Source organism: Acomys minous (genome assembly GCF_964271855.1).
Source record: "Acomys minous genome assembly, chromosome: 16".
Taxonomy (NCBI): Eukaryota; Metazoa; Chordata; class Mammalia; order Rodentia; family Muridae; genus Acomys; species Acomys minous.
In genome coordinates this window covers 95829023-95855862 of record NC_140498.1, presented here as the reverse complement: position 1 = coordinate 95855862, position 26840 = coordinate 95829023, and the positions used below count along the sequence as shown (strand labels likewise).

Below are 26840 nucleotides of genomic sequence, written 5' to 3'. Positions count from 1 at the left end.
GACACAGAACCCTATTCACGACAGGCCGCATCACCAAGGATGTTCCAAGCGCGTTAACATCATCCTGTGCTCTACTTCTAAAACTACAGAGATGGGTAAACACTGAGCTGTAGAAACACGGTTGGCAGAGAAGACTAAGCCTGCTTGGAGAACAAGCTTTGTAAGCTAAGACCCATCCACTCACATATCTATAATTAGTGAGCTAATTACAATTGAGTCTTATCTAAGCATGGAAGTGAAGACCCTCCTGACAGGTCCTTGGCTTTAGACTAGGGCAGAGTAATTGCATTTCCTTGAGCAATACAACTTTATTTTACAAACAATACCCTGTAATTTAGACCTTTTTACTAATTCAATTCAGCCAAATAAAATACAAACAAGTGGGGTTGAAGGAGGGGTTGGCAGTGTTAGTATCTCACTAGATTATTTTCCTTTAAAAAAAAATCAAACCAAAAGTATGAGCGGAGTGCTTATAGAAAGCAGTCTCTACCTACTGGCCCAGGGGAGGGGCAAAGCTGTAAAGCCATCTTTTAGCCAGACTCAGGGGTGCCATTCAGTCAAAAAGCAATAATTAGAGGAGATTACACAGCAATTAAGAATTTCATGGTTGTCTGAGGTAGAAACCTCTATAGCCTGACTTCCACAAGCCCCCTGTGCTGTGACACATCCACAGGAGAGAGCGCAGAGAGAACTCCAGATGCCCCAGTGCTGACTATAGGCTGACTGACAGGTCACCAGTGCTATGGGCTGACTGACAGGTCACCAGTGCTATGGGCTGACTGACAGGTCACCAGTGCTGACTATGAGCTAACTGACAGGTCACCAGCACTGACTATGGGCTGACTAACAGGTCACCAGCACTGACTATGGGCTGACTGACAGGTCACCAGTGCTGACTATGGGCTAACTGACAGGTCACCAGCGCTGACTATGGGCTGGCTAACAGGTCACCAGCACTGACTATGGGCTGACTGACAGGTCACCAGCGCTGACTATGGGGTGATTAACAGGTCACCAGCACTGACTATGGGCTGACTGACAGGTCACCAGCACTGACTATGGGCTGACTGACAGGCCACCAGCGCTGACTGATGGGTCACCAGCACTGACTATGGGCTGGCTGACAGGTCACCAGCACTGACTATGGGCTGACTGACAGGTCACCAGAGCTGACTATGGGCTGATTGACAGGCCACCAGCGCTGACTGATGGGTCACCAGCACTGACTATGGGCTGACTAACAGGTCACCAGCACTGACTATGGGCTGACTGACAGGTCACCAGAGCTGACTATGGGCTGGCTGACAGGCCACCAGTGCTGACTATGGGCTGACTGACAGGTCACTAGTGCTGACTATGGGCTGACTAACAGGTCACCAGCACTGACTATGGGCTGACTGACAGGTCACCAGCACCGACTATGTGCTGACTGACAGGTCACCAGCACTGACTATGGGCTGACTGACAGGTCACCAGCACTGACTATGGGCTGACTGACAGGTCACCAGAGCTGACTATGGGCTGACTGACAGGCCACCAGCGCTGACTGATGGGTCACCAAAGCTGACTATGGGCTGGCTGACAGGTCACCAGCACTGACTATGGGCTGACTGACAGGTCACCAGCGCTGACTATGGGCTGGCTGACAGGCCACCAGTGCTGACTATGGGCTGACTGATGGGTCACAGGCCACCAGTGCTGACTATGGGCTGACTGATGGGTCACAGGCCACCAGTGCTGACTATGGGCTGACTGATGGGTCACAGGCCACCAGCGCTGACTATGGTATAACTGACAGCCCACCAGTGCTGACTATGGGATGACTGACAGGTCACCAGCGCTATAGGCTGACTGATGGGTCACCAGCACTGATTATGGGCTGATTGACAGGTCACCAGCACTGACTATGGGATGACTGACAGGTCACCAGTGCTGACTATGGGATGACTGACAGGTCGCCTGGATCTAATGAAAAATGAAATCTGAGAGGGGAGATGCTGTACTCGTGTCCATAAGGTCAACAAATGGGGCTACAAGCACTTCATGTCCCCCATCTTGTCCATTCCCATAAAACCACTCCCCCACCTTCCCCCCATGAAAACCATTCTTTCCTCTGTCAGGATCATTTTAGGGCATTAGGTGAAGTAACTTTTGTCCGCTCCCCCAGAATCTCCACAGCTTATGGGGACTCACCCAACCTCCAGGCATCAGGTGAGAACACTGAAGCCTGAGGTCAGAGGAACTACGTTTGTTCCCCCCAGCTGTCTCCTCAGGCTCAGGACCCTGGGAGAGTGAGAGAGAGAGAGAGAGAGAGAGAGAGAGAGAGAGAGAGAGAGAGAGAGAGAGAGAGAGAGAAAGAGAGACAGAGAGAGAGAGACAGAGAGAGAGAGACAGAGAGAGAGAGAGACAGAGAGAGACAGAGACAGAGACAGAGACAGAGACAGAGACAGAGAGACAGAGAGAGGCAGAGACAGAGACACAGACACAGAGACAGGGACACAGAGACAGAGACACAGAGACGGCCAGACAGAAGGAGAGGCAGAGACAGAAAGAGAGAGAGAAAGAGAGACACACAGAGAGAGACACACAGGGAGAGACAGACAGACAGAGAGAGACAAAAACAGAGAGAGAAAGAGAGAGACAGAAAGAGAGAGGCAGACAGACAGAGAGCGAGACAGAGACAGGGAGATATAAAGAGAGAGAGAGAGAGAGAGAGAGAGAGAGAGACAGACAGACAGAAGGAGAGACAGAGAGGGAGAGACAGAGACAGGGAGATATAAAGAGACAGACAGACAGAAGGAGAGACAGAGAGGGAGAGACAGAGACAGAGAGACAGTTTCTTTAAAGCTCGCCTTTAAAGTGTATGATATGGTACAAGCATACACTTGATCTCTGGCCTCAGGAGCCAGCAGAGGCTGGCACAGCAGGAAACCAGATCCCGTGACTACTCAGCTCCTGGACCCAGCTACACATGGGCCTCGACCTCTCCTCTTAGATTTTCAAGATGGAGGAGACAATATGTCTTTTTTTTTTTTTTTTTTTTTTTTTTGCTTAAATAAGTTGAGTTGGGTTTAACATCACTTATTTCTGCAAGAAAGTCTTGCCCAGGACTGCAGGCCAGAGTTACAGATCTTTCTTAAATTAAGCCTTCACTGAGCAGATGTGTCTAAGCACAGCAAGCCCTCTGACTCAGAGCTCACCCAGACCCCATTTCCTGGCTGAGAGAGCTGCTGGTGAGGCACCTCTGTGCTCCAGCCACGGCTTCCTGCACCAGGAGCCCGGCACAGCCTGGCACGAAGACCGGGGCTGGGGCATTGCTGCATGCCAGCATGGCGCCAGGCCTTGCACGGTCAAGCCATGGCTGGTCACACTTCATTATGCAGACAGTCTGTGAATCTCACCTCATGGTGAAACTGAAGGTGAGAAACAGGGCAGAGCTTCTCCTGATCAATCAGGCAGCGGCTGACAGAGATCGAAGCAGAAATCAATCCAGCTGAGGGGAGACACACTCTGGAGACTCAACTGTGGATCCTCAGGGCCCATGAATAGCCAGAGGAGACGGCGTGTGTATGTAATGCTATCACGCCATAGCAAGATGGGTAGGGACAGGACACTTCCCAGAAGCTCAAGGGCCAGCTAGCTGGGCACACATCTGTGGACATTTAGAGACCCTCTGACTCCTATGTGTGCACCACGCCACACATGTGCCACCCACAGCCCACAAAAGAGAAGTCACGTCTACCAGGCTTTCCTCCATCCTTCTAAGCAGACCCCTGGCCAGCCTGAGTTTACCTTCTCAGGCTCCTCACATGATTTTTTTCCCAGTTCATCCCAGGAGATGAACCCCAGACTATCTCTCCCCCGCCACCCCCGTCACATTCCATCTGTCCTTTGTCATATTGCTCGGTGCTCATTCTGTGACACGAGTCAGTGGATGCAGCCAGGAAATCTGCCCTCGGCTCTGGGTCTCAACGTCACCCTTTTAATTGGCCAGGTGAGGGACCAACCCTCAGATGTCTGCTCCCCAGTCCCTTGCCTGTACAGTGGACTTTAAAAAGCATCTATTATGTGCCTGACACCATGCTATATGGTGAGGCTCAAAGGGCCAAAGACAAGGCTTGCGGCCTTTGAGGGGTCAGAGTCTAGTGACAGAGGCCAGCGCCATTCAGAGACCATCCACATCACAGAGGAGCTGCAACTGGTTGAGGGACATTTGTGAGGCACAGAGGAGGGGCACCTGACTAGGCAGGGACTGAGGAGCAGCTCCCAAGGCAGGAGATGCGTGAGCTGAGCCATGAGGCCAAGGAGGAAGAGGCGATCAAGGCGACGTGACCCCACTAGAGCAAAGTCAGGCAGCGAGCAGAGAGGAACAAAGCAGAGGTCACAAGAAAAGACTGCAAAGTCACAGGGAGGAAAGGGGACCAAGGGAGTTGATCGTAAGTGAACAGTGGGCATGGTTGTGGTTTAATAAAACTTTATTGACAAAAACAAAACGAGGGCCAGATTTGGTTTATGCTCATGGTGTGAGGGAGTCATTGAAACCAGATTATCATTGCCGAGGGAGCGCACAGACTGAAGTACAGAGAAGGCGATGGCGGAGGTTGTAAGGTGTTTGCTGGAGTCCAGGAGAGGGATGGGTGACCCCTGAGTGGCAAGTGCTGGGACAGCTGTGAGTGCAAGGAACCAGGTAAAACAGGGACACGACTGGGGTGACTTGGTGAATGACAGAACCCCTAGAGGCATGGGAGACGCAGGTGAGTGGGGAGGATGTTCGCCATCAGCACATCTTAGGAGACAAGAGGTGTGAGAAACAGGTTTCTGAGTGGCTGGGGTGAGCAAGCCAAGGAAACTCAAGATCTGGGGTGGGTGGAGGGAGACACAAGAGCCACTTCCTAGACTTGAGCAGTTTGTAGGTGGGGGGGGGGACAAAAATCACAAGAGAGTGAATGCGTGTCCTCAGGCGAGGAGAGAGAAAAACAGCCAAGCGGCTAACTGTGCCTGGACCCCACAGCATTTGTAGAGGGGATGGTAGGAAAAAGACCCAGAAAGGGGTGTTTGAGGAGAACCTGAGGGGAGAGACTTGGGCACGGTTGTGAACACAGCTCTACAGAAGGCTGGATGCTGCCAACACTGAACACCGCCAAGAAGAAGACAGAGTGGGCGGTGGGCTCTCCAGTGTCTCCTTGGAGCCGCTGGCACAATACGAAAGTTCATAGTGGCGCACACCTTCAATCCCAGCACTGGGGAGGCAGAGGCAGAGGGATCTCTGTGAGTTCAAGGCCAGCCTGGTCTACAGAGTGAGTTCCGGGACAGCCAGAGCTACACACAGAGGCCCTGTCTCAAACAAACAAAACCAAACACAAACAAGCACAAGCAAACAAACAAACCCCAAACAAATAAAATTCCAGTGAAGTGGTGAGGGCAGGTTTGGGGATGAGGCAAACTGAGGCACATACATGGAGAGAGGACGTGAAGACAGGGCATGCAGACCTCCTCCCTTTTGAGGAGCCTGGATGTGAACAGAAAGGAATCAGTCAGACTGTGACTGATGGGCAAGGCAGGAAGGAGAGGACCGGTGGAGCACAATGTTAGCCGTCCTGAGAGGGGCTGAGCGCGCAGTATGGCCGACCGAGGAGGACTGTCGGCGTGAGACAGAACCTGTGACCAAGGCTCGGGCTCTGTTGGGTGTGGAGTGAGCGGCCTCCTTGGGAAGCCCTGCGTGTCCTAGTGACAAAAGGCAAGAAAAACGAGGGAGCTACGCACTCGGCCAGGTTCCGGAAAGGGAAAGTCTCGGAAGGCAGGAAGGCAGGAAGCCGGTGTTGGACACAGCAGGAGGCAGGGAGAGGCAGCCCCTTACCCTCACTCCTGGTCAGTCCTGAAGGCCCTGTGCCAGGTGTCCTGAGGGGGCTACTGGACCGAATCAGCTGCTGCCACCAAGCCACGGGCTCCTCCTCTGGGGCCACGGAGGTAATTTAGTGTCTGTCTCCAGTAGGGCTGCCATTCATCAGTGGCAGCTGCTGGGCCCCAGCTGGCCATAAGTCACAAAGCTGTGGGCGTATTTCTCTGGAGTTGACATCCTCTTGTAAATAACATGCCAATGCTCTCAGATCTTGAAGAAATCTGCTCCCCACCCCCACCCCCCCTCTCTCTCTCGGTTTTTGGGTGACCTTCCTTTTCAGCCAAACCGGAAGTGTCCAAGAAGCTCATCGCTGGAGCTCTGCCAAGCACCAGGCGAGATGGGGCTAGGTGGGCAGGAGCCCTCCCCCATCCAGGGTGGGGCATGGGGCCTTAGACAGCTGTTCAATTTCAAAACACAGGTGCCCTTTGACCTGGGGAATCAATACATAAGGACATAGATTTGTTGAAGCCTGCCGTGTTCGTGGTAGGCGTCTGAAAAGCACCAAAGAGTGAAATGTGATCATCATGGCTAAGTACAGCCACTTCGAGGCCCTTCCATGGGGACCCAGGGGCCCTGTAAGGAAAGAACCCAAGGTGTCCCGGGGATGGAAAGACACCGTGAGAATTTACAGAGAGCATAGAACACACAGTACATCAGCTCTGCCTTCTAGAAGCCCACACACGTGCCGCCTGCTCTGCGTGGCAGACCTGTTGATCAGTATGCAGACAGGGCCTGGGAGGGTGCGCACCAAATGGAGGAGGGCTGGCCCCTTTGATAGAGAGCTAAGGTTCAGGAATGGGCAGGGGGCTGGTCTTCTGTCTACGCTTCCTACTTTTTAAAATATTGAGCGATTTAGCTAGAAAGGCCATACACACCCATGCGTAAAATGAGTCCTAAGAGGACTCATTCGGCTTCATTCACAGTAATGGAGAAATTAACTCCTTTTTCTTGTACAGATTCAGTGCTACCCTTCTTTTTCCCTCTCCCAACTTTTTCAGACAAAAATCTAATACTGCCCTCATTATCATAATAATGATATTTACCCCGTTATTCAATTCTTTTTCTAGTGGAGATTTCTTTTTAAAACTTTCAGCTCAAGACACTTTAAATTCCAACCACAGATATTTCTCTAAAACCGGACATAGTTTTGAATTCTAGTCCCTTGTGGGGAGGAAAGGGAGCTTAAAATTATGTGCAATTACACTGGGATACCAATGCAAGAATTCTCCAGGAACCCATGTGAAGGAAGTCTCTGTAACTGTGGTAAGAGGGGGCAGAGAAACAGCCATGGTGATTAGCATATTCACCAGAGGATTAGTTTATTCACCAGGAAATTAACATATTCACCAGGAAATTAGCATATTCACCAGGTGATTAGCAGATTCCTTCTTCAGTTTTGAAAGTGGGGTGCAGTAGTTAGTCAAGCTCAACTTGACAGGATCTGAAACAGATCTAGAATCTGGGATAAGGGTCTTTGGGAGGGTCTTGTGAGACTATCTCAACCCTGGGACCGCTCTCCCTGACTGAGATCCTGGGCTATAAATGGGGAAATGAGCTGAACCCTAAGATGCATTTGTACAGAGGCTGCCTCAGGGTCCTGTATCCTCAGCATTACGGTGGGAAGATAGATGAAAAGTAGATAGATGATAGATAGATGAGAGACAGACAGATAGATGATAGATAGATAGATAGATAGATAGATAGATAGATAGACAGACAGATAGATAGATGAGAGATATAAGTAAATGAAAGTTACGGGCCTCTGAGCCACCCTCGCAGTCGATGTGGGTTTCATACCTTCATTTGCAGGCCTCAGTTTCTCTGTTTTTATGGTGACTAAACTAAATCATGCCAGAGTTCTCGTCCAGCTAAGGATGGGTGGAACCTTCAGTTATAAGTACATTTAAAGGAAGGGGGGAGGTGAGAGTGTGGCAACAGGGCCATTAGTGGGGGTGTAAACTAGAGCAGCCACTCTGGAAATCAGTCCAGAAGTTTCTCAAAGACTTGGAGACAGAACTTCCGTGTGCCCCAGCTCTACCACTCCTCTACGTGAGCCCTAAAGTCTCTATCCTATCACAGAGATGCCTGCTCAGCCATGTTCACTGACGCTCTATTCTCAGCAGCCAGGGAGTAGGTGAACCTCGATGCCCATCAGCAGGAAGGGGTAAGGAAAGTGCGCTAATACACAGTGGAATATTACCCAGCCATAAAAAAGAGATGAAGTCATGACATTCACAAATAAATGGGATGGAAATGGGAAAATCTACAGTAAATGGCATCACTCTGGCCCCCAAAGACAGACTTTGCATGACTGCACTCATGGCGGCCCTCACTTTGAATCTTTTGCTTAATCTGGAAGCTAGAATGCCAGAAATAGGCCCCTGGGGATGGACGTTTTAAGAGAAGGGGGACGGTAAGATACAGGTAAGATGAAAATGGAGGCAGTGTAGCGGAGATGGGGAGGAGGAGGGCCCTGGGGAAACGAGAAGGGAGGCGTGAGCAAGACGAAGGATGTGGGAAAAGGCCATACGGAAGCCTAGGATCTTCCTACGCAAAGAGAAAGTCAACCAGAGGAGACAGTGGAGCGCGGGGTGCCGTGAGAGGAGAGAGATGGGAACCCAGGGCCAAAGGTTTAAGTAGAGGTAGGAGAATTGGAGAGAGGAGAGTAGGGTCAGTAAAAGTAAGCATGCATGAGAAGGCCTTGAATCCACTAGTTGGTAATTTAATTAAGAAAATTTGATACATGTGTGCACACACACATGCATGCACACGCACACGGAGTTTAAACGGAAGTTCTCTACATGAGAAGATAATGCTACTTTTAGAAGACATGTACTAGGTGAGCATTTTACTGCCAGGCACGGGACACCTCCTCAGGAGTCACTGGCCCAGAGACACCCAAACCAGCATAAGCTGTCGGCACTGCTCTTGGTTGCCCGTCCTAACTACATGGTAAGACCCTACTGCTGAGGGCCCCAGGCAGGTCACTTGCGGAACACAGAGAACCAGGAAACTCTCTCCCGCGGCTGGCTTACATACACCAGAGGCTGCTGTGCAGGCCAGAGGGGCAGAAAAGACCTCAATGACTTAACCACTGCTGCCCCTTAAGGCTGCAGAACCAACCTGCTGGCAAAGCTGCCCCTTGGTGCAACTGAGGCATGATGTTTATGGGGGAACCAGCCACCCGCTTTCTGACTGTATAGGAGGCCTGCTCTGAAGGCGGGCATTCGCACCTGGCACTGTGAATCTGGTCAGACACTCATGGTTGGGGATGGGGTGTTGTCACAGGCCTTAGGAGGGACCCTGAAATGCTCACCCTGCCAAACTGAACTAAGTACTTACATTTATACTCAAGAGCGTAACGGCAGCTAACGCAGAGACTCTCACCTGCCCAATGTGTCCTGTATGAACTACACCGAGCACCCAGCTGTGGCTGGGTCATCCATACCAACTTCCCGCCACCCAAGGCTCAGGAAAGTTCTTGGAAGAGGAGGAAGAAAAAGCCCGAGGATGGGAGAGAAACTGACTCCTAAGTAGCTATTGCATCCTTCGGCTCACAGCAGCCGTGGTCACCCGCACACGATCAAACCTCTGCAGTTCCAACATGGGCGGAGGAAGGACTCTTGAGGCCCACTCCTATCAGAGGTGCTACTGGCAGCTGATGGCTCCTGAGGGACAGAGAGCCCCACCCCTCTTATGGGGGAGATGTGTCCCCTGGTAAGTTGTCCATGCCCCAGCGGATGGCCACACGTGCAGGGTCACATATAACTGGACTCGGGCTTATAACAAAAATAAATAAATGCAACAAAGACATGAAACTTGGTGAGAGAGTGTGTGAGCCACTCTGGGGAATTGGAAAGAGATAGATGGATATGATTAATATAATTAAAGAAAAAAATAAAGAAAAGCATCCCAGGGTCACAGGGCTTCACACCTGGAGTGCCGCGCTGAGCGAGCTCTTACCTAACCTCTGCTGGCTACGTCCAGCATTGAGTAATAATCCTATGCACCCTTAGCATGAATGACCGGGCAGGCTGCAGCTGGAGTTCTTCTCTACCAGGCGATCAATTTGAGGTGCTATTGTGACGCACATACAGATAAGAGCTTGGGAGGAATCCGAGCCTAAGTTGAAAGCCGGGCCCTCCCTCTTATTTGCTGTGTGACACTGAGTAAAATTTGGCCCTCTCTGAAATACAGCAAACAGTGAGCTACTGCGAAATGCAGTTTATGTTTTGGCTCCAACCTCTGAGCTGTGGTCGGTTATTCGTTCACTCAGCTTGTGAGGCAGCCCTGGGGACACAGGCACGAAGAGTGCAGGCAGGGAGTTCCTTCTTACCAATGTGCCAGCCGCTGTGCCACCCGCCCATACTTCCACTCCGGGATGCAGCTGACCTGACCCAGGACTAGCAGGGGACAGAACAGGGAGCACAGGCGACACCGGAGGACCTTGCCTGGGCCGCTGGGGATGTCCTGCCTGTGTGACGGTCAGACCCGCCTACCCTCTCTGGCCCTCAGATCATCTTCTGTAACGGGTGAGCAGAGCCACGCAGCTCCTGGAATTCCTCAGAGCACCAGGTAGATGTTTGTGCTCCCGACACAGCTACTGGTAGAGCTCTGTTGAGATGCTGGCTCACTTCGGGGACGCCAGCCTGTGTAGCCGTCATCTCATGACCCCTGACAATGGCCCCAAATTCCTTGTGAGGACATGGGGACAGAGAAGCTGCAACACTTGCTCCAACTCACACAGCAGATGGGCCATGACACACCCCAATATAACTTAATTATGCATATTGGGCATTACAGGAACAGGCACCCACTTTCTGACTTCTCCAACATGAACTTAACACTAGGGAAGACATGTCCTCATCCACAGTGGGGCAGACACATTCTCTATACCGACAGCTGTGTCACTGGATAACCCGGTTCTTGTGAGCACCCCAGACATCCCCATTCTTAGAGCTGAAGTGGCTGTGAGTTGCCCAGCGTGGGTGCTGGGACCTGAACCCAGGCCCTCTGCAGGTGCTGTTAACACTCTTGTCCGCTGAGCCATCTCTCCCAAGATTATAAAATCCTACTTATGCTCAAGATAAAAAATAAAAACTTCTCCATGAGAAACACAGCTCAATACATCTTTTCTCCCCCCCCCTATAAAATCAGTAGTTCCCTGTATTACAAGGCTGGCTTCAAATTCCTCAGCTCACGAAATCCTCCTGCCTCACTCTCCAGAGCAGCTGAGCTAACAGGCATGGCATCCCGGTGCCCAGGCTCTAGCTCAGTTTCCATTATGACTCCAGTCAAGAGCGTCAACCGGAGTGAAACGGAACCGTAACTGACCACACGTATTTATAAACCGAAGAACCGCCAGTGTGATGCCTGAGACAGGAGCGACGATGAAAGGCCTCAGCATCCCTCATACACGCCGCTCTATTCAAAATAACCAATGAGCCGTGTGGCAGGGAGCCCCGTGGTACAGATACGCCCTAACCATCATCCAAACCAGAAAACGGCACCAGACTCCACACTTCTTACCACTTAGAGCCACACAGCCAGGGAGTGGCCTCTCACCCACCCCCCAATGCCCCAGCATAAGAAATGGAAGCCACGAGGGTTAGGCTGTCAGCCATGGCAACAGCCACACCGCAGGCCAGGCTCTTACCTGGGGCTGAGCTGAGAGCTGCCGATGGCCGACTGTCGAGAGGGGGTCCGGGTAGCGTCCGTGGCCAGGGAGAGGGAACAGCTCATCCAGGACCGCAGGCTGCCCTCTGGCTGGGAGCTGGTGACAGAGGCGTTGTCCCTAGAAGCCCAAGTTAGGACACTGATCACAGTGGCCGCCACAGCGACCAGACTGTCACCACACGCCGTGAGTCTGGGACCCCACAGACTACATGCAATACCACAGACAGGGAGCTAGTGCTGGCCTGTGACATGGGATATGTATGTGTATATGTGTGTGTGTGTGGATGTGCATGTGTGTGCATGTATGTAAGAATGTATGTATATGTGTATGTGTGTGCAGGTGCATGTATGTGTGTGTATTCATTTGTGTGTGGATGTGTGTATACGTATGTGTGTGCACATGTATGTGTATATACACGTATGTGTGTGAGTATGGGCATGTGTGTATATGTGTGCATGTGTGTGAGTGTGTGTATATGTGTGTGTGAGAATATATGTGCATATGTATATATGTGCATGTGTATGTATGTGTGTATGTGTGTGAGTATGTGAGAATGCATGTATATATGTATGTGTGTACATATACACATATGTGTGTTTATGTGTGTGAATGTGTATGAGGGTGTATGTGTGTATGCATGTGCATGCCTGTTCAAGTTTGTGTGTGCATGTATGTATGTGTGTGCATGTGTGATTGAGTATGTATGTGTGAATGAGTGGGGGGGCATGCATGCAGAAGTGTATGGTATGCTTGTATGAATGGTCCCATACACACATAAGTATGTGGTATGCATATGTATCACTAAATCAGTCACCATGGGACATGGGCTGCATACATGAACTTGACATTAATCCTGTCCTCAAGTTTGTGTTCTAGCAGAGACGGTAAATAAATCTGTGAGCATCCATGAAATGGAGGCTCCATTCACAGGACTATGGGGGCAGGGAGCGGGCCAGGGCCTTGCCTGTGTAAAGCCACGTCGGTTTACTTACTCCTCTTTCCTGCCACGGCTGCCACAGTCCACTGCCGTCTGGACACTACAAGAAGACACAGGACAAGGCTGTCATGCTGTACATACACCTGGGCTGGCACCCCGTTTCCACCGTAGCCACTGTGAGGTTGTGGGGCCTCTAAGCCCCACCCCCCACCTTCCTTTGCAAACCGGCTGGTTAATAACACACAGGCCTCTGCCTTCCAAGCCTGAGGATCAGAGTGAGGCAGCCCATGTTCAACATGGTTCCCGGGGTGCAGGAGTAACCATCACCGGTGCTCTTTAGAAACACGGCGGGGGTGGGGCTCTGATTGAGAGCATTGGATGCTCTTCTAGAGGACCGGGGTTCAACTCCCAGCACCTACATGGTGGCTAACAACCATCTATAACACCAGTTCCTGGGGACCCAATGTCTTCTTATGGCCTCTGAGGGCACCAGGCACCCATGTAGCAAACAGATACATATGAGGCAAAATACTCAGGCATAAAACACACACACACACACACACACACACACACACACACACACACACACAAAGTTATGCTGAAATGCAACTGGCATCACTGGCATTCATGATATTGTTATTGAAAACATGCCTGACACTTGCCTCATATTACTTGGGAGGTCAACAAATCAGACACAGGCAGGGTAGCCTCCTGGGGCATTGTGGGAAACTCCTAATCTAATTACACCAGCAGCTATTCTTCAGGGGGAAACAGCGTTCACACACTCTGTGCACACCACCTGTCTTTGCTTCAGAGATGAAGACCACACACACTCACGTGCGAGGTCACTGAGCCTCCAACCCCAGCTTTGTTAAGACCACAAGGCGTGGTGACGTTCAGTGAGTCTCAGCCCCCAAGACCACAGGCCCCTGCATCTCCTCGGGCTGGGCCTCCAGCCACAGCGTCTGCCGGGCATATCTGAGGCAGATGTGCCCATTACTTCTTGTTTCTTCTTCTGAAGATCTGCCACCCCTGGTCAGGCGTGGTGGTGCACGCTTTAATCCCAGCACTCGGGAGGCAGAGGCAGATGGATCCCTGTGACTTTGAGGCCAGCCTGGTCTACAAAGCAAGTCCAGGACAGCCAAGGCTACACACGGAAACCCTGTCTCGAAAAACTAAAAAGAAAAAAAAAAGATCTGCCACCCTAGAGGCCTCATATTTCTGAGCATCTGTCCCCTTGTAGCCCATGGATATGGCTTCCATGGTTTTCTACCCCAGGACTCACAGATCAGAAACCCAGAGGCTGAAGTTAGTTCAATAGCCAGGGGTCATCATACCACAGCTGTGAGCTGGATCCAAACTAGTGTGTGTGTGTGTGTGTGTGTGTGTGTGTGTGTGTGTGTGTGTGTGCGCGCGCACACGCGCGCGTACATGTATGTATGCCTGTGTGTGTTCTAAGGTCAACCTCCGTGTCCCTCAGGAGTTGTCCACCTTTGCTCTTTGAGTCAGAGTCTCTCACTGGCCTGGAGTTTACCAAGTAGACTGTCTGGACAGCAAATCCCAAGATTTGTTGTCTCTGCCTCCCCAGTGCTGGCGTCACAAACACATGCGTCACAAACACGTGCCACCAGCCCTGGCTTTCCACACATTTGTTTGTTGGCTTTTTAAGTGCAGCAAGCATGTTGGGTTATTGTCTTGTGCCCCGTACCATGCCTATTTTTACTATACGGGTTTTGCCCATCGCTGCCTCTGCTCCCACAGGGCACAGCTGCTGTAAGCCTGCGCTTCCTGACCCGGCAACAGCACAGAAGCATGACTGCATGGGGACAGGGCAGTAGGGTCCCCAGAGGCCACAACATGCCGGGACCTCATCTCCCTGTCACAGTGAGCTATGCGGGAAGCTGGCGCTCCCATTCTCTCAGTCTGGAGTCCACACTCTTGAGCTTGGACCCTCTGAACGCCATTCGTTACTGGGGCAGCTCTGGACAGTCAGCCCGGCGCAGCAACCGAGCACACGTGGGCACAGGCATTCGTCCAGGCTTGACCTCTGAAGGCTGCTCTGGGGACTTGGTATTCAAAGCCACTTCCGGTCCTCCCGAGACTGTTGTCCACATTCTGTTGTCGTTTTCCTACTGTCTCTACTGCTCCACACTGGCTGTGTGGTGTTTTTGGACCAGCTCTGTGGGAGCAAACCCCACCAAGTACGTGAGTCCCATCCGTGTGCTTCCTGCCCGGAAGGCTTCCCAGTGGGCTCCGGAGCTGAGATGCCAGCTAACAGCTAGAGGGAGGAAGGTAAGGCATGGAGGCCATCATGGTTTTTTTTTTCCTGATTTTTTTTTTCTTTACTGAGACTGGCCATGGGCTGGTTGACCTGCCACAGCCTCCTCTACATGGCCATCCCCCTCCTGCAGAATTTACACCTTTTCTTGCCCTTTCAACCTAGTGGCAGTTATTGGTTCCAGTTTCTGGCCACCCCTAGATGCTTCACCTCCTGTGGCTCCTACACACACACACACACACACACACACACACACACACACACACTCACACACATACACACACACATACACACACACATACACACACACAACACACACATACACACACACATACACACACACATACACACACACATACACACACACAACACACACATACACACACACATACACACACACATACACACACACACTCACACACATATACACACACACACACACACATACACACACACATACACACACACACTCACACACATATACACACACACACACACTCACACACACATACACACACACACACACACACACACACACACACACACACACACACACCTTTGTAAACAGCACCTCCAAATGCAGTTGGCCTTCTCATACTCCTAGCTGACTACCCCGATGGTCCAAACCCATGATGGTTTCCAGCTGGTCAGGGAGACTGAGGTTTTCTATGCCTCAGACCACACCATGTAACCCACCAGTGTGTGTGTGTGTGTGTGTGTGTGTGTGTGTGCGCGCCAGCGCGTAACGTATCAGAGTCCATCACACCAGAAACAAGACTGTAGCCACCACTGCTGAACCCCCTAACCCCTACCCCCAACCTTCCCCCTCAACTCTTCCCAAAGCCTGTGGGCAGAGCAGGCCACACTACAAGTTAGTTAACTTGTAATTAACAGGATTACTAGTTAGCAAACCTCTGTTAGGGAAGGAAGGGCACGCGCAGGCTGCAGGCCAGAGGTGCTGTCCGTGGTGCTGATGTGGTTAGCTGTCTAGCCCAGGCTCAAGCCCCAGCCTTTGGCTGGTGTCTACACTTCTTTCTGTCATCCTAGGTCAGTGTGGCTTTGCAAAAGGAACCCGTGCCAGGAATGTTTAAACAGGCGTTAGTGAGTGAGGATCAAGGGAATTGATTAACCGTCTTCACCTGTATTCCCTCAGGACAACCTTTGCCAGACAGCAGCCTGGGAAGTAACGCCCGGATGTGACTGACGTGAGCTCGCTACCATGGCAGCCCAGAAAGAACAGAGACCTTGATATGAGTTGAAGGACAAATGGCATGTCCTGTGTGATAACAAAGCTGCCTTTGGCTGGCACTGGGGGTGAAGGCAAGGTGAAACCAAGCCATAGCCTCACAACGTAACACACACATCAGTGAATGACTTTAAATACCTCCGAGACTCTGTTTCCTTCTTTCTGATAGGAGCCCAGAGACCATCCGAGGGCAGTGAGTGCCAACCAGTACAATTGCCCCCCAGAAAGGGTACCACACAGGACACCACCACCCCTCCATTTCTACACTGTTGGAAATAGACATGGCGAATGGTGGGAGCTCTGATTCTGTCAATCTACCTTGTAGTCTGGGTGTTGGTTGCAATCATGCTCATAAAAACAGAGAACAAGCTGCACGGCATCATTCAAAGACATGCTAGGGGGCGCAGGGGCCCGTGCTGTGCCTCTAACTGGGTGTCAACCTTTCTAGATGAGTGGAGAGCTCGCTCAAGCTGTTCTTCCAGGCCAGGGCATGTTTATCGCTCCTGGGGGCCCCTGGGGGAGCTACAAGAACAGGGCTGTGGGGACAGTGCTGGCCTTTCATGCAGGGGGAACTGCACATCCTGACCAGAGCCAGCACTCAACAGTGAGTTGCTGGCTCACAGTATATCCTCAGAAGGCCAGTCTCCAGTTCCATCTGGGCATGTCCAGGTCCCCTCCCAGCCTGATCTCAGACCGGGTACTAGAGCATGCGTATTGGACAGCACCCAGTGCCAACTCACTCCATCTCTATGGGCATGCTCACGCACATGGGCCCTGACACACTTCTATCTGTGATTCTGAAGTCAAGGATAAACTGTGGATCCCTCCACACCCTACTGCATCCCTAACCAAGGGAACAGGCAGAGCAGCTACAGATCTAGGGGGCCAGGAATAGATAGGGGTTTCTGTCGGCCAGTGCAGTCCTCCTTCCATGATTACTGCACACACTCTGGGCCTCGGGGAGGTGGGAGAAGGGGGGCACAAACCGAAGCATCTCCGATAATCTAAAAGGTTGATACTAAGTCTGACAGTGCCAGGCCCTGCTGCAGAGTCGCACAGGCCTAAGCACCACTGCGTGCTGACTGACTTTCTGAGCACGTAGCCTGGCTCCCGGCCTGCGAGGCTTTCTCCATTAAGACCTAATTCCAGGTGAATTGTGGGACTGTGATTTGGCATAATGTGTATGAGTCTCTCCGCATAGCAGTTGGAGAGTTAGGCTTTGTCTTCTCTCGTCTCCCCCTCCTCCCTCTTTCTTCCCTACCCCAGTGGTCTGAATCCTGATGGAGACTTTATAAAGAATCTTGGACCAATCTTTCAGGCTCTGATCCAAACCTCTTACTCAAGGCAGTAAGAGAAGTAGGCACGGTGTGCAGATTGGAGCTGCTGGCACCGGGGCAGGAATCAGGAGCCCCCGCTCTGTGCGGCACCGGGGCAGGAATCGGGAGCCCCGCTCTGTGCGGCAGACCTGGCACGGTGCAACGCATGCTTCTTTCTGCCGTCGACAGTCAGTGATGTTCCTCTGGGGTTGTCCTGGTTGTTTCCTTCTCAAGTTGGCATAAACTAGAGTCACCTTGGAAGAAGAACCTCGACTGAAAAACATGACCTCAGCAGAGTGGCCCGAAGGCGAGTCTATAGTGTGTTTTCTTGATTAATGATTGAGTGGAGAGAGCTGAACCCAATTGTGGGCGGGGCCATCCCTGGGCTGGTGGTCCTGGATGGTATAAGAAAGCAGGCTGGGCAAGCTACCGGGACCGAGCCAGTGAGCAGCGCCCCTCCATGGCCTCTGCATCAGCTCCTGCCTCCAGCTTCCTGCCCTGGTTGGGTTCCTGTCCTCACTGCTGTTGATGATGAACTGTCACATGGAACTGTGAGTTGAAGTAAACTCTCTCCTCACCAAGTTGATTCTGGTGTTTTCCAAGGCAATAGAGGCCCTAATTACGGCAGTAGTGAAGGACAGATAGGTTCCCTATTGGCCCCTTGGGATGACAGGACTTTTCTGTAGGTATCTTTTACTTTTTTAGTTCCCAATGCCTGGGGAACCGAGAGTCTCTGGGCTTCAGCAAACCACCATGGAGAAGACAGGAGAGGGAAGGTGGAGGAATGGGACAAGGTGACAAGCAGAGGCTCTGGCCTGGGAGGCCTCCTCCAGGACCCAAGTGTGACATGGTCCTGCAGTGTGATGCAACAATGTTCTCAGATGGTGTGGCCACTGAGGGGACTGTGGAAATGTGGAGTCTGTGCCCTGACTGGCAGAGTCACAGAGCTGTGGGAGGGCCTTAGAAATGGCACCAGCTTCTGGTCCAGATGTGTATAAGCCAGCCTGCATGCCCTGTGTCTTCCTCAGCTGATGTGTCCCTTTCTTTCTACAGGAGGCTCTGCCTCTAACTGGGCTAACACCTCTCCTCTCTCAAGAAAGAAGCTAATACCAGGCTCTTCTAATTTCTAGAACTTTCCTCTTGGTCTTTGTTCACATTTTCTCAGATTCTCCCCTCCTGGGTCTGTAAGCTGGAGCCATCTACCCCACCGGACACAAGCTGCCAGAGGCTTTCCACTTCCTGTAGAGCTAGGCACATTCTCCTGTTTGTCTGTACACCCACTTACACGCATGCCCCAGAATGTAGGCTGTATGGAGACAGCCCCAGTACTGAACTGTTCTCCACTCCTTAGACATGCAACAAACCTAGGCCTCTGGCATCGCACTGAACATCACACACAAGCTATTTAGCCCCTGTCCACCATAAGATAGAGGAAAATAGCATTGAAAAGCAAGAAGGAAAATGCAAATCCATGGCAGGGTGTCTGGCGTGGATGGATGGATGGATGGATGGATGGATGGATGGATGAATAAGTGAGTGAGTGGATGGATGAATGAATGAATGAGTAAGTGAATTAACGAATGAATGGATTAATTAATTAATTAGTGAGTGAATGGATGAATAAATTGATGGCATTTATTCAGTAATTGCTGAATAAATAGATGGCAATCAGTAATTGCTGAATCTCTACCAGGCACCTGCTTTTGTGTGGGGAGTTGCTTTTTTTTCATCTCTTACTGCTCCATCGTAGAACTGAAGAGACCAAGGATCCGAGTGCTTGAATATTTGTTAGTTGTCGTGTGATATTTAAGGACTCCTGAGTAGAACTACAGAGTCTACGCCTTGCCCTCCGCCAACCACAGCAATCCCACTGTCTGCTGCATGGAGGAGTGCTCCTGGGTACCAGACACATCACGTGACACCTACCTATGCTCACGTGATACCACACCTCACAGCCTCCCCGAGATACAAGTCAGTTCCCTCCCAACCTGGGAACTGTGAGGCTGATGGTATGTGGAATCCGGAGACACAGTCAAGACAGAAGAAGACACGGGAAACTCAGCAGGAGGAACACGTACGGCCTCGGATACAGACATTGGGATAAGAGGGGCTGAATGCTGGAGCTGCAGCTCAGAAAAGATGGACCCAGGCAGAGGATGAGGCTGAGTCTTGTTGCCAGGGAGACAGACATGTCTCGTGTGAGCATCATCTGGGGGTTGCGGCTCTAAGGACAGAGGCTGGGGTGATGTCTGGGGTGCTTTATTAGGAAACAAAAGTGAACAATGTCGCCTGAATTTGGCTTAACGGCCCATGATTTCCAGTGTCCCCAGTCATCCCATGTCACCACCATGAGCACACATGTCCTGGAGAAGCCAGCGCTCACTCCCAGAACACATCGGAAACAAAAGATTTTAAAGATGCAAGTTTTGTCCTGAGGAGGCTAGAGGAGGAGGAGGCGACACCACTGGAGTGGGAGTGGCTGCAGCAATGCCTGCTACCTCATCTGCTGTCTGGCCACTGCTCAGCAGGGAACAGAGAGACGCTGGGAATGTGTGCATGGCTGGGAAGTTGTTTTCAGATAAAGCTCTGGAGAGGGGTGGGTGGAGCATGCATGCCTCACCTGCCCAGCGTCTCAGTCTTGCTGTGGCTGGACATTACTCGGTACAGTTAGATGTAAAGATCTTCACAGGACAGGGATCACAGACCCCTAAGAGGCTCTGACCAGCTGGGGACTTCCCCAAGGGAGGTCATGATTGTGTTTGACAACATAACCACCTGTCTGCAGAGACGGGCAGGTCCCTGGGCTCACCGGCTAGCTGGCCTAGCTTACCCTGCACATTTCAGGCTAGTGAGAGACTCTGTCCAAAAACTACGGTGGACGGCTACTGGGGAACGAGGAATGACGGCCAAGGTTGCCCCCTGGATTCCGCACTCACACACGTGCATGCACATACATGAACACCTACGCCCACACATATATACACTGACTGCAAAAACTGTAGGGAGAAAGCCTCCTAAATAGGGTGCTGGCATGTATGCTCATTGTATGGACTTTAGAAAAATAATAAAAACATATATGAATACATGTATGCCTATCTACCTATCTCTATATCTATCTATGTAGGTACAGATAGATTAGATAGATGGATAGATAGACAGATAGATAGATAGATAGATAGATAGATAGATAGACAGACAGAGATGGGGGTTGGGTGGATGGATAAGTGGATAGATGGATGGATGGGTGGGTGGATGGATGGATGGGTGGATGGATGGGTGGTTGGATGGATGGGTGGATGGGTGGATGGATGGATGGATGGATGGATGGATGGGTGGATGGGTGGATGGATGGATGGTTGGATGGGTGGATGGGTGGATGGATGGGTGGATGGATGGATGGATGGATGGATGGATGGATAGTTGGATGGATGGATGGGTGGATGGATGGATGGTTGGATGGATAGATGGATGGATGGATGGATGGGTGGATGGATGGGTGGATGGATGGATGGGTGGATGGATGGATGGGTGGATGGATGGGTGGATGGATGGGTGGATGGATGGAGGGGTGGATGGATGGATGGATGGATGGGTGGATGGGTGGATGGGTGGATGGATGGGTGGATGGATGGATGGATGGATGGATGGATGGGTGGGTGGATGGATGGATGGATGGGTGGATGGATGGATGGATGGATGGATGGTTGGTTAGATGGATGGTTGGATGGATGGATGGATGGTTGGATGGATGGATGCTCATGTGTGTCCTTTTCCTTGTTGCCAAGGCTTCTCAGGTTTTCACTCATCTCTAACCCAGATGTCTGGTCCTTCCCATGAAGAAAATCATAGTTGACCTATAACCTTCTCTGCCTGCCTAACCTCTCAGGCTTGAGTCCTAACCGAAGGAGTGATGACGCATGCCTTTAATTCCAGTACTCAGGAGGCAGAGGCACGGAGAATCTCTCTGAGTTCAAAGGCAGCCTGGTCTACATTGCAAGTTCTAGGCCAGCCAGAAGATCCTGGCTCCAAACACACACACACACACACACACACACACACACACACACACACACACACACTTAATAAAAACATTTTGCAAAACTTTTTAAATTGAGTTCCATCCAACTCTACACAAAGCTAACTTGCTGTGTGACTTGAGTGTCCTTATGGAAACAGAGAGAAACTTTCTCCCCAGGGCCTGAGATCTGACTGCCCTGACTGCAGGCAGAGCAAATGGGTGTGGGCTGGCAGGCTCCCAGCACAGCCACTCAGGCGGTGACGGGGCCATCGGGGCCATCAGGAGTGAACCACGTTTTCAAGCTGCTTACTACAAACCTGTGCAACAAGCTGCACCATAGAGGCTGCATGGGGCAGAAACACTGCAGGAGTAGGTAGCAGTGCTGGCAGGGCAAATGCACCTGAGTGACAGGCGCAGCATGGGGACAGGCCACCACAACTTCCTGCCATAATGGACAACAGCCCTGAAACATATGCCAAAACAAGCCTGTCCTTAAGTGGCTTTTGTCACGAGCTGTGTCACAGCAACAAGAAAGCAACGTACACAGGCCCAGACCAGACAACCCACTTCCCTAGGGCCCCACACCGGTCTCTTTCCACTGCCCAGCAAGGCAGGTCCCATGCTTCATGGCTGACAAGGACAAGATTCCTCTACTCTCAGGCGAAGAGAACCGGTAGCCCTCAGGAATGTGTGGGGTCCCCCAGCAAATACAGCCTGACACCTCTGGGGACTGCAGAGCTCCACAGAGCACAACCCCATGTCCGACCCGGCAGTCACTGGTTACCTTTCTGCGTCACTGTCGCTGGACGCCACCTCTTCCAAGGCTGCCTGCAGGTCTGCAATGCGTCGGATGGACGTTTCCAGGTCTGTCTGCAGCGTCTGCCTCACAGCTGTCAGCTCCTCCACGTACTTTTCCTGCGGGCGTGGACCACAGAACCCATTGTTGGCCTTGAGTGAGAATGCTACCCTGGCCCAGAATTCGGGGGCGGGGGGCGCAGGGGGACAGGAGACACCTTGAGCAGATCCTATAGCTCATTGAGCAAGTTCTTCCCAGGATCCCACTGCAGATGAAGGGACGTGTGAAGCCCTGGGTGTCCCAGGCAGGCACATCATGGTCTACACAGGAGGGAACAGACACCAGAGGACCCTCCTGGCATTGCCCCAGGAACGCAAAGCTGGCTCATCCACATGGAGCACAGCTCCTTGTGAGTGTCTGAGCCCAGAACCACACTCGGATTTACGCCTTCTCCTCACTGAGTGCAGAGCCATCTTAAGTGCATCAGTAAGTGGGCAAACCAAGATGAGCCAGACACTCCTGGGGAAGCTGAGCACTAGGGTTGGACCTGGTGCAAAAGGTGTGGGGCAATGCAGAGCAGGGGTCTGCTGCCTGGGCATCGCCTTCCTGCTCTCAGGGATGTTCTAGACCCTGGCTGCCTTCGCATTTGCAGCACTCCCCGCCATGACAGCCATAAACCAACCGTCTGAAACTGTAAGCAAGACCCCCACCCCCACCCCGACCCACACAGATTAAATCCTTTCGTAGGAATTGCCTCCATCATGGTGCTCACAGCAATAGAACAGAACCCAAGACACTACACAAACTGGGACGCACCAGTGGGGCTCCCTGCAGAGTGACAAACCCGCAAGGATTCATGGGGCTTCTTTTCTGTGGCCAGCACTAGTCAACTGATCAAAGTCCCCCTCACCGAGAGCCTGCTAGCTGAGCCATGACCCTCAATCCCGCTCCAGAGCTGAGCATCTGGGACCTTCAAGAACAAGGACTTAGCATGGGTGCTAGAACTCTAGCTTAGTGCTCTTGACTCCCTTTGTGGTACTTGTCCACAGAGCTCAGTACTCCCTGGCATCTCATTGATCAATTTTGTCCTGACTCTTTAGAAAATCTCTGATGTCCATGAAACATCTATTTTCCAGTTTATCCCTTAACACCAAACTTGGTTTTGTTTGTTTGTGTTGGCTTTTTTTTTTTTGACAGAGTTTCTCTGTGTGTCCTGGACTCACTTTGTAGGCCAGGTTGACCTTGAACACACAGAGATCTGCCTGCCTCTCCCTCCCAAGTGCTGGGATTACAGGCTGGGATTACAGCCTGGCAACACCAAGCTTGTTGACGGAAGGTGAGTCGGCCCCTGAGGACTTTAGGCTAAGTCTGGAAGGAGTGTTGGCTACCATGCCTTGGGGTACACTGTGGCAAGCAACAGGTCAAGAACGGATGCTATTATATCCCAGAATACACCAGAAACACACGTTAGAGAATCGTCTGGCTACATCCAGAATCTTTTTTCTGGAAATTAACTCCACAGGGGGCAGATCAGAAGGCAAAGCAAGGCCTTGAACACCAGCTTGCTCAGGGCAGTTCAGCCAATGAAATGAGAATCTGCCACACACCACACGCACAGCAACACACACACACACACACACACACACACACACACACACACAGATTGTTGGATGGGACTTGGAGTCTCAGGTAGAGTCTGGGAGAGATTTTTTTTTTTTTTTTTACAGCTGCCTCTGATCCCCTACAGTTTCTTTTTGGTCAGCTATTCAAGGAAATGTACACACACCTCATGATGGGAGTGTGGGCAGGGTGAAGGTTAAGGGTCGGATATGAGTGCGACTCCCAGCCTCTCCACCATCTGCAGTAGCCCGGTGACCACAGCAGCTTTCCAGGCCTCTCCGGAGAAACTGAGGATAGTGACATCACTAGAGGCAGCAGAGCCAAGATCTGTGGAGCTGGCTGTCCTCATCCCCGGAGTCCAGCAAGGACCATAGCTGTTGCCCATCACGTTCCTCATGGACCAGCCTCCTCATCCTCACTTCACGACTGGGAGCCGGAACCTTAAAGACGGCATTAAGTCTTCCTGACAGGATTGAGGATTGCAGCAGGTAAGGCCTAAGCCAGGCCAGGGCTCCACAGGGCAAAAAACGGAGAAGCAATGTGGGCAGGAGTAGGCAAGTGTGGGCAGGGCCAGCTGAAATTACAGGGGAGGCTGCCAGCCACACAAGGCCACACAAGGCCCACCTCAGGACAGGTAAGCGAGGGACAGGTAAGCGAGGGACAGGTAAGCGAGGGTCAGACAAGGACATCAGGATGGGGGGGCTTGGGGGGCACTGTGAATCATAGGACACCAGTGTGTCAGTGCCAACACAACTAGGAAAATGGCCGGGACTAAAGCCCAGAAGCTGCAGAGGCACCACAGGGTCACCACTCTCTCCCTGGATCCATGGGAAAGAGCACATAGGGTGCAGTGAACACTGGTCACAGGGACTGCCCTGCCTCGGGGCAAGGGTACCAAAGGCCGGAGAAGAGAAGCCCTCCGCCACAGCGGAGCAGTGTGATCCTCAGAGATGAGGCCCCTCGGGCCCCGTGTGCAGACTCAGGACTCCTGCCCAGGTGAGGGTCATACAGGGCTCTGCAGTCCCAACCCTCAAGGAACACCCCAGAGAGTGGAGGGGATAGAAGCAGAGATGGGTGCTCTGTTCCGGTGACTGGGCCGGGCCGGAACCCAGCAAGTGGGCAGGAGAACGGGACATGAACTGAGGTAAAACCGTAACCTCATATAAAACGCTCAGCCTCACGGATTCGAATCTCAGAGGTGCAGCTCACGGCCGTGTGCTTGTCAGCAAGTCATATAACTTTCCTGGCCTCCCATCATCTCATAGCAAAGTAGGAGTGGGGCAGGGAAGGCTCAACCAATGGTGACGCTGCTAATATCCAATCCCTGGAGAGGCCACATGGTTCCTGAGTCACAGGGGAGGTATCCCAAGGTCAAGCTCAGAATAAGGAGTTTGGCATGTCAAAGTCTGTGTCTAAACCCAGCAGGCTAACTAGATGGAGCAGGAAGGCCCGAGGAATGCATAGGTTACACACTGAAAAAGGTGTGTGGACCAAGGACTTAGGGATCCGTGGCCACCCCACCTGCAGTGCCGTCCAGTGCCCAACTTTATCTGCTCAGAGGGAGCATGCCGGAACAAGGGAGCGCTCCAGAACCAGCAAGCGGCATAACCAGCAATCAGTAGACCAAGACATCAGCCCCAATACCTCAGAGCCCAGTAGCCACCCCCCCGTCAAAACCCTGAGAAGGCACATAGGAAGAAGGAGCCAGTTGGAGGCAGCTGGCTCGAGCTGGGGGCCCCCGCCTCCTTCTGCCTTCCAGACACAGATGCCCAGGTGGCACGGCAGTCACATCCCATCACCACTGGGGTTTGGCTCGGCCGCGTCCTGAGGCCACATCAGAGCTTAGGCTCCTCTGCCCATTAGCATGGGGCATTAAGCAGCTCAGGGGTGGAACGCCAGTAGGATATGTGCCTACCTAGGTGGTCAGGCAGTAACCCCCTCTGACCCACCCAATGCCCAGACAGATCGGCAGCTGTGAGCCACAGAAAGAAACAGACAGAAAAGGCTCCCATATGCATCCGTGCATACTACACAGTCCTCTACTGTCCAACCACGCACCCATCCATGTAATCAACATTTACTGAGCGCCTACTGTGTGCCAGCTTCCTCAGAGCTAACACCGTCACAAGACCTGACTGATCCACCTGTCCGGTTGACTCCTGGAACATCGTAGCAGATACATGTTTAGGGTGGAGAGAGTCAGTGTTACCATGTGACTGTGGGTGACAAGGAAAAAGAACAGGGTGTGGTGCACACGTCTCACACGATAAAGACAACAGTGAGCAGTCCGTGCTCCCCGGCCACCACTGCTCACTGGAGTCAGGAGCCCTTTCGACGACGTCTAGACAGTTGCTCTCCCAGGAGCGCTCCACACACAGCCACTGTGTGGGAAGCAGCTCAGCCAATAATTAACGTCAGCAATTAAGACCGTCCCTGCTCGTGACATTCAGTTAGAGGCTATTATCAACGCTGCCGTCTGCTGCTTGTTTCTTTACCCAAAGCACCCTGCTCCCCAGAGACCTCCATCTACCTGCGATGTGTGGGGGCATCCCCTCAGGCTTTCGTGCCCCCTGTGGCGGCCTCTCAGTGTTCAGTTCACCTGCCTTGCCTAGCAGAACAGACCTCACAACACCCTTGGAATGCATCCATCTTGCTGTTTTCCGACACATGAAGGACACACAGACGCCTCCTCCTGCTCAGCAGGCTGCGGGTGTTGCAGTGACTCCCAGATATACACGTAGCGATTGCCGCTAGCTTGCTTAGTAATCAGGAGCGCACATCCATTAAAATCTGTGGGCCCTGCAACTGGAAAGATCTTTCTGACATCTGCTCTGTAGTCCAGGCTGGCCTTGGAGTGTTCATCCTCCTGCTAGGCTCGCAGGCTCCACTGATAAAGCCAGCTCCTGCCCTGACGTAAAATCCAAAGGGCTTTGAAGGTCACACGGAGAAGAGGATCTTAAAACAGCCCTGAAACACTCCAAAACACACATAAACACACACATGCACACATACACACAAAAATGCACTTACACATATGCACACACACATAAACA

General features: G+C 51.9%; 1 protein-coding gene across 1 annotated transcript in view; it reads right to left on the bottom strand.

Moving 5' to 3' along the window:
* MYO18B (myosin XVIIIB) overlaps positions 1 to 26840 on the bottom strand; it is a gene marked incomplete at its 5' end in the record, with an annotated part of 198622 nt that overhangs the window by 17194 nt on the left and 154588 nt on the right. Inside the window, 3 exons of the mRNA XM_084763691.1 lie at positions 11556 to 11693; positions 12569 to 12613; positions 22156 to 22286. Coding sequence (XP_084619817.1) covers positions 11556 to 11693; positions 12569 to 12613; positions 22156 to 22286 — 314 coding nt within the window. The remainder of the gene's footprint in view (positions 1 to 11555; positions 11694 to 12568; positions 12614 to 22155; positions 22287 to 26840) is intronic.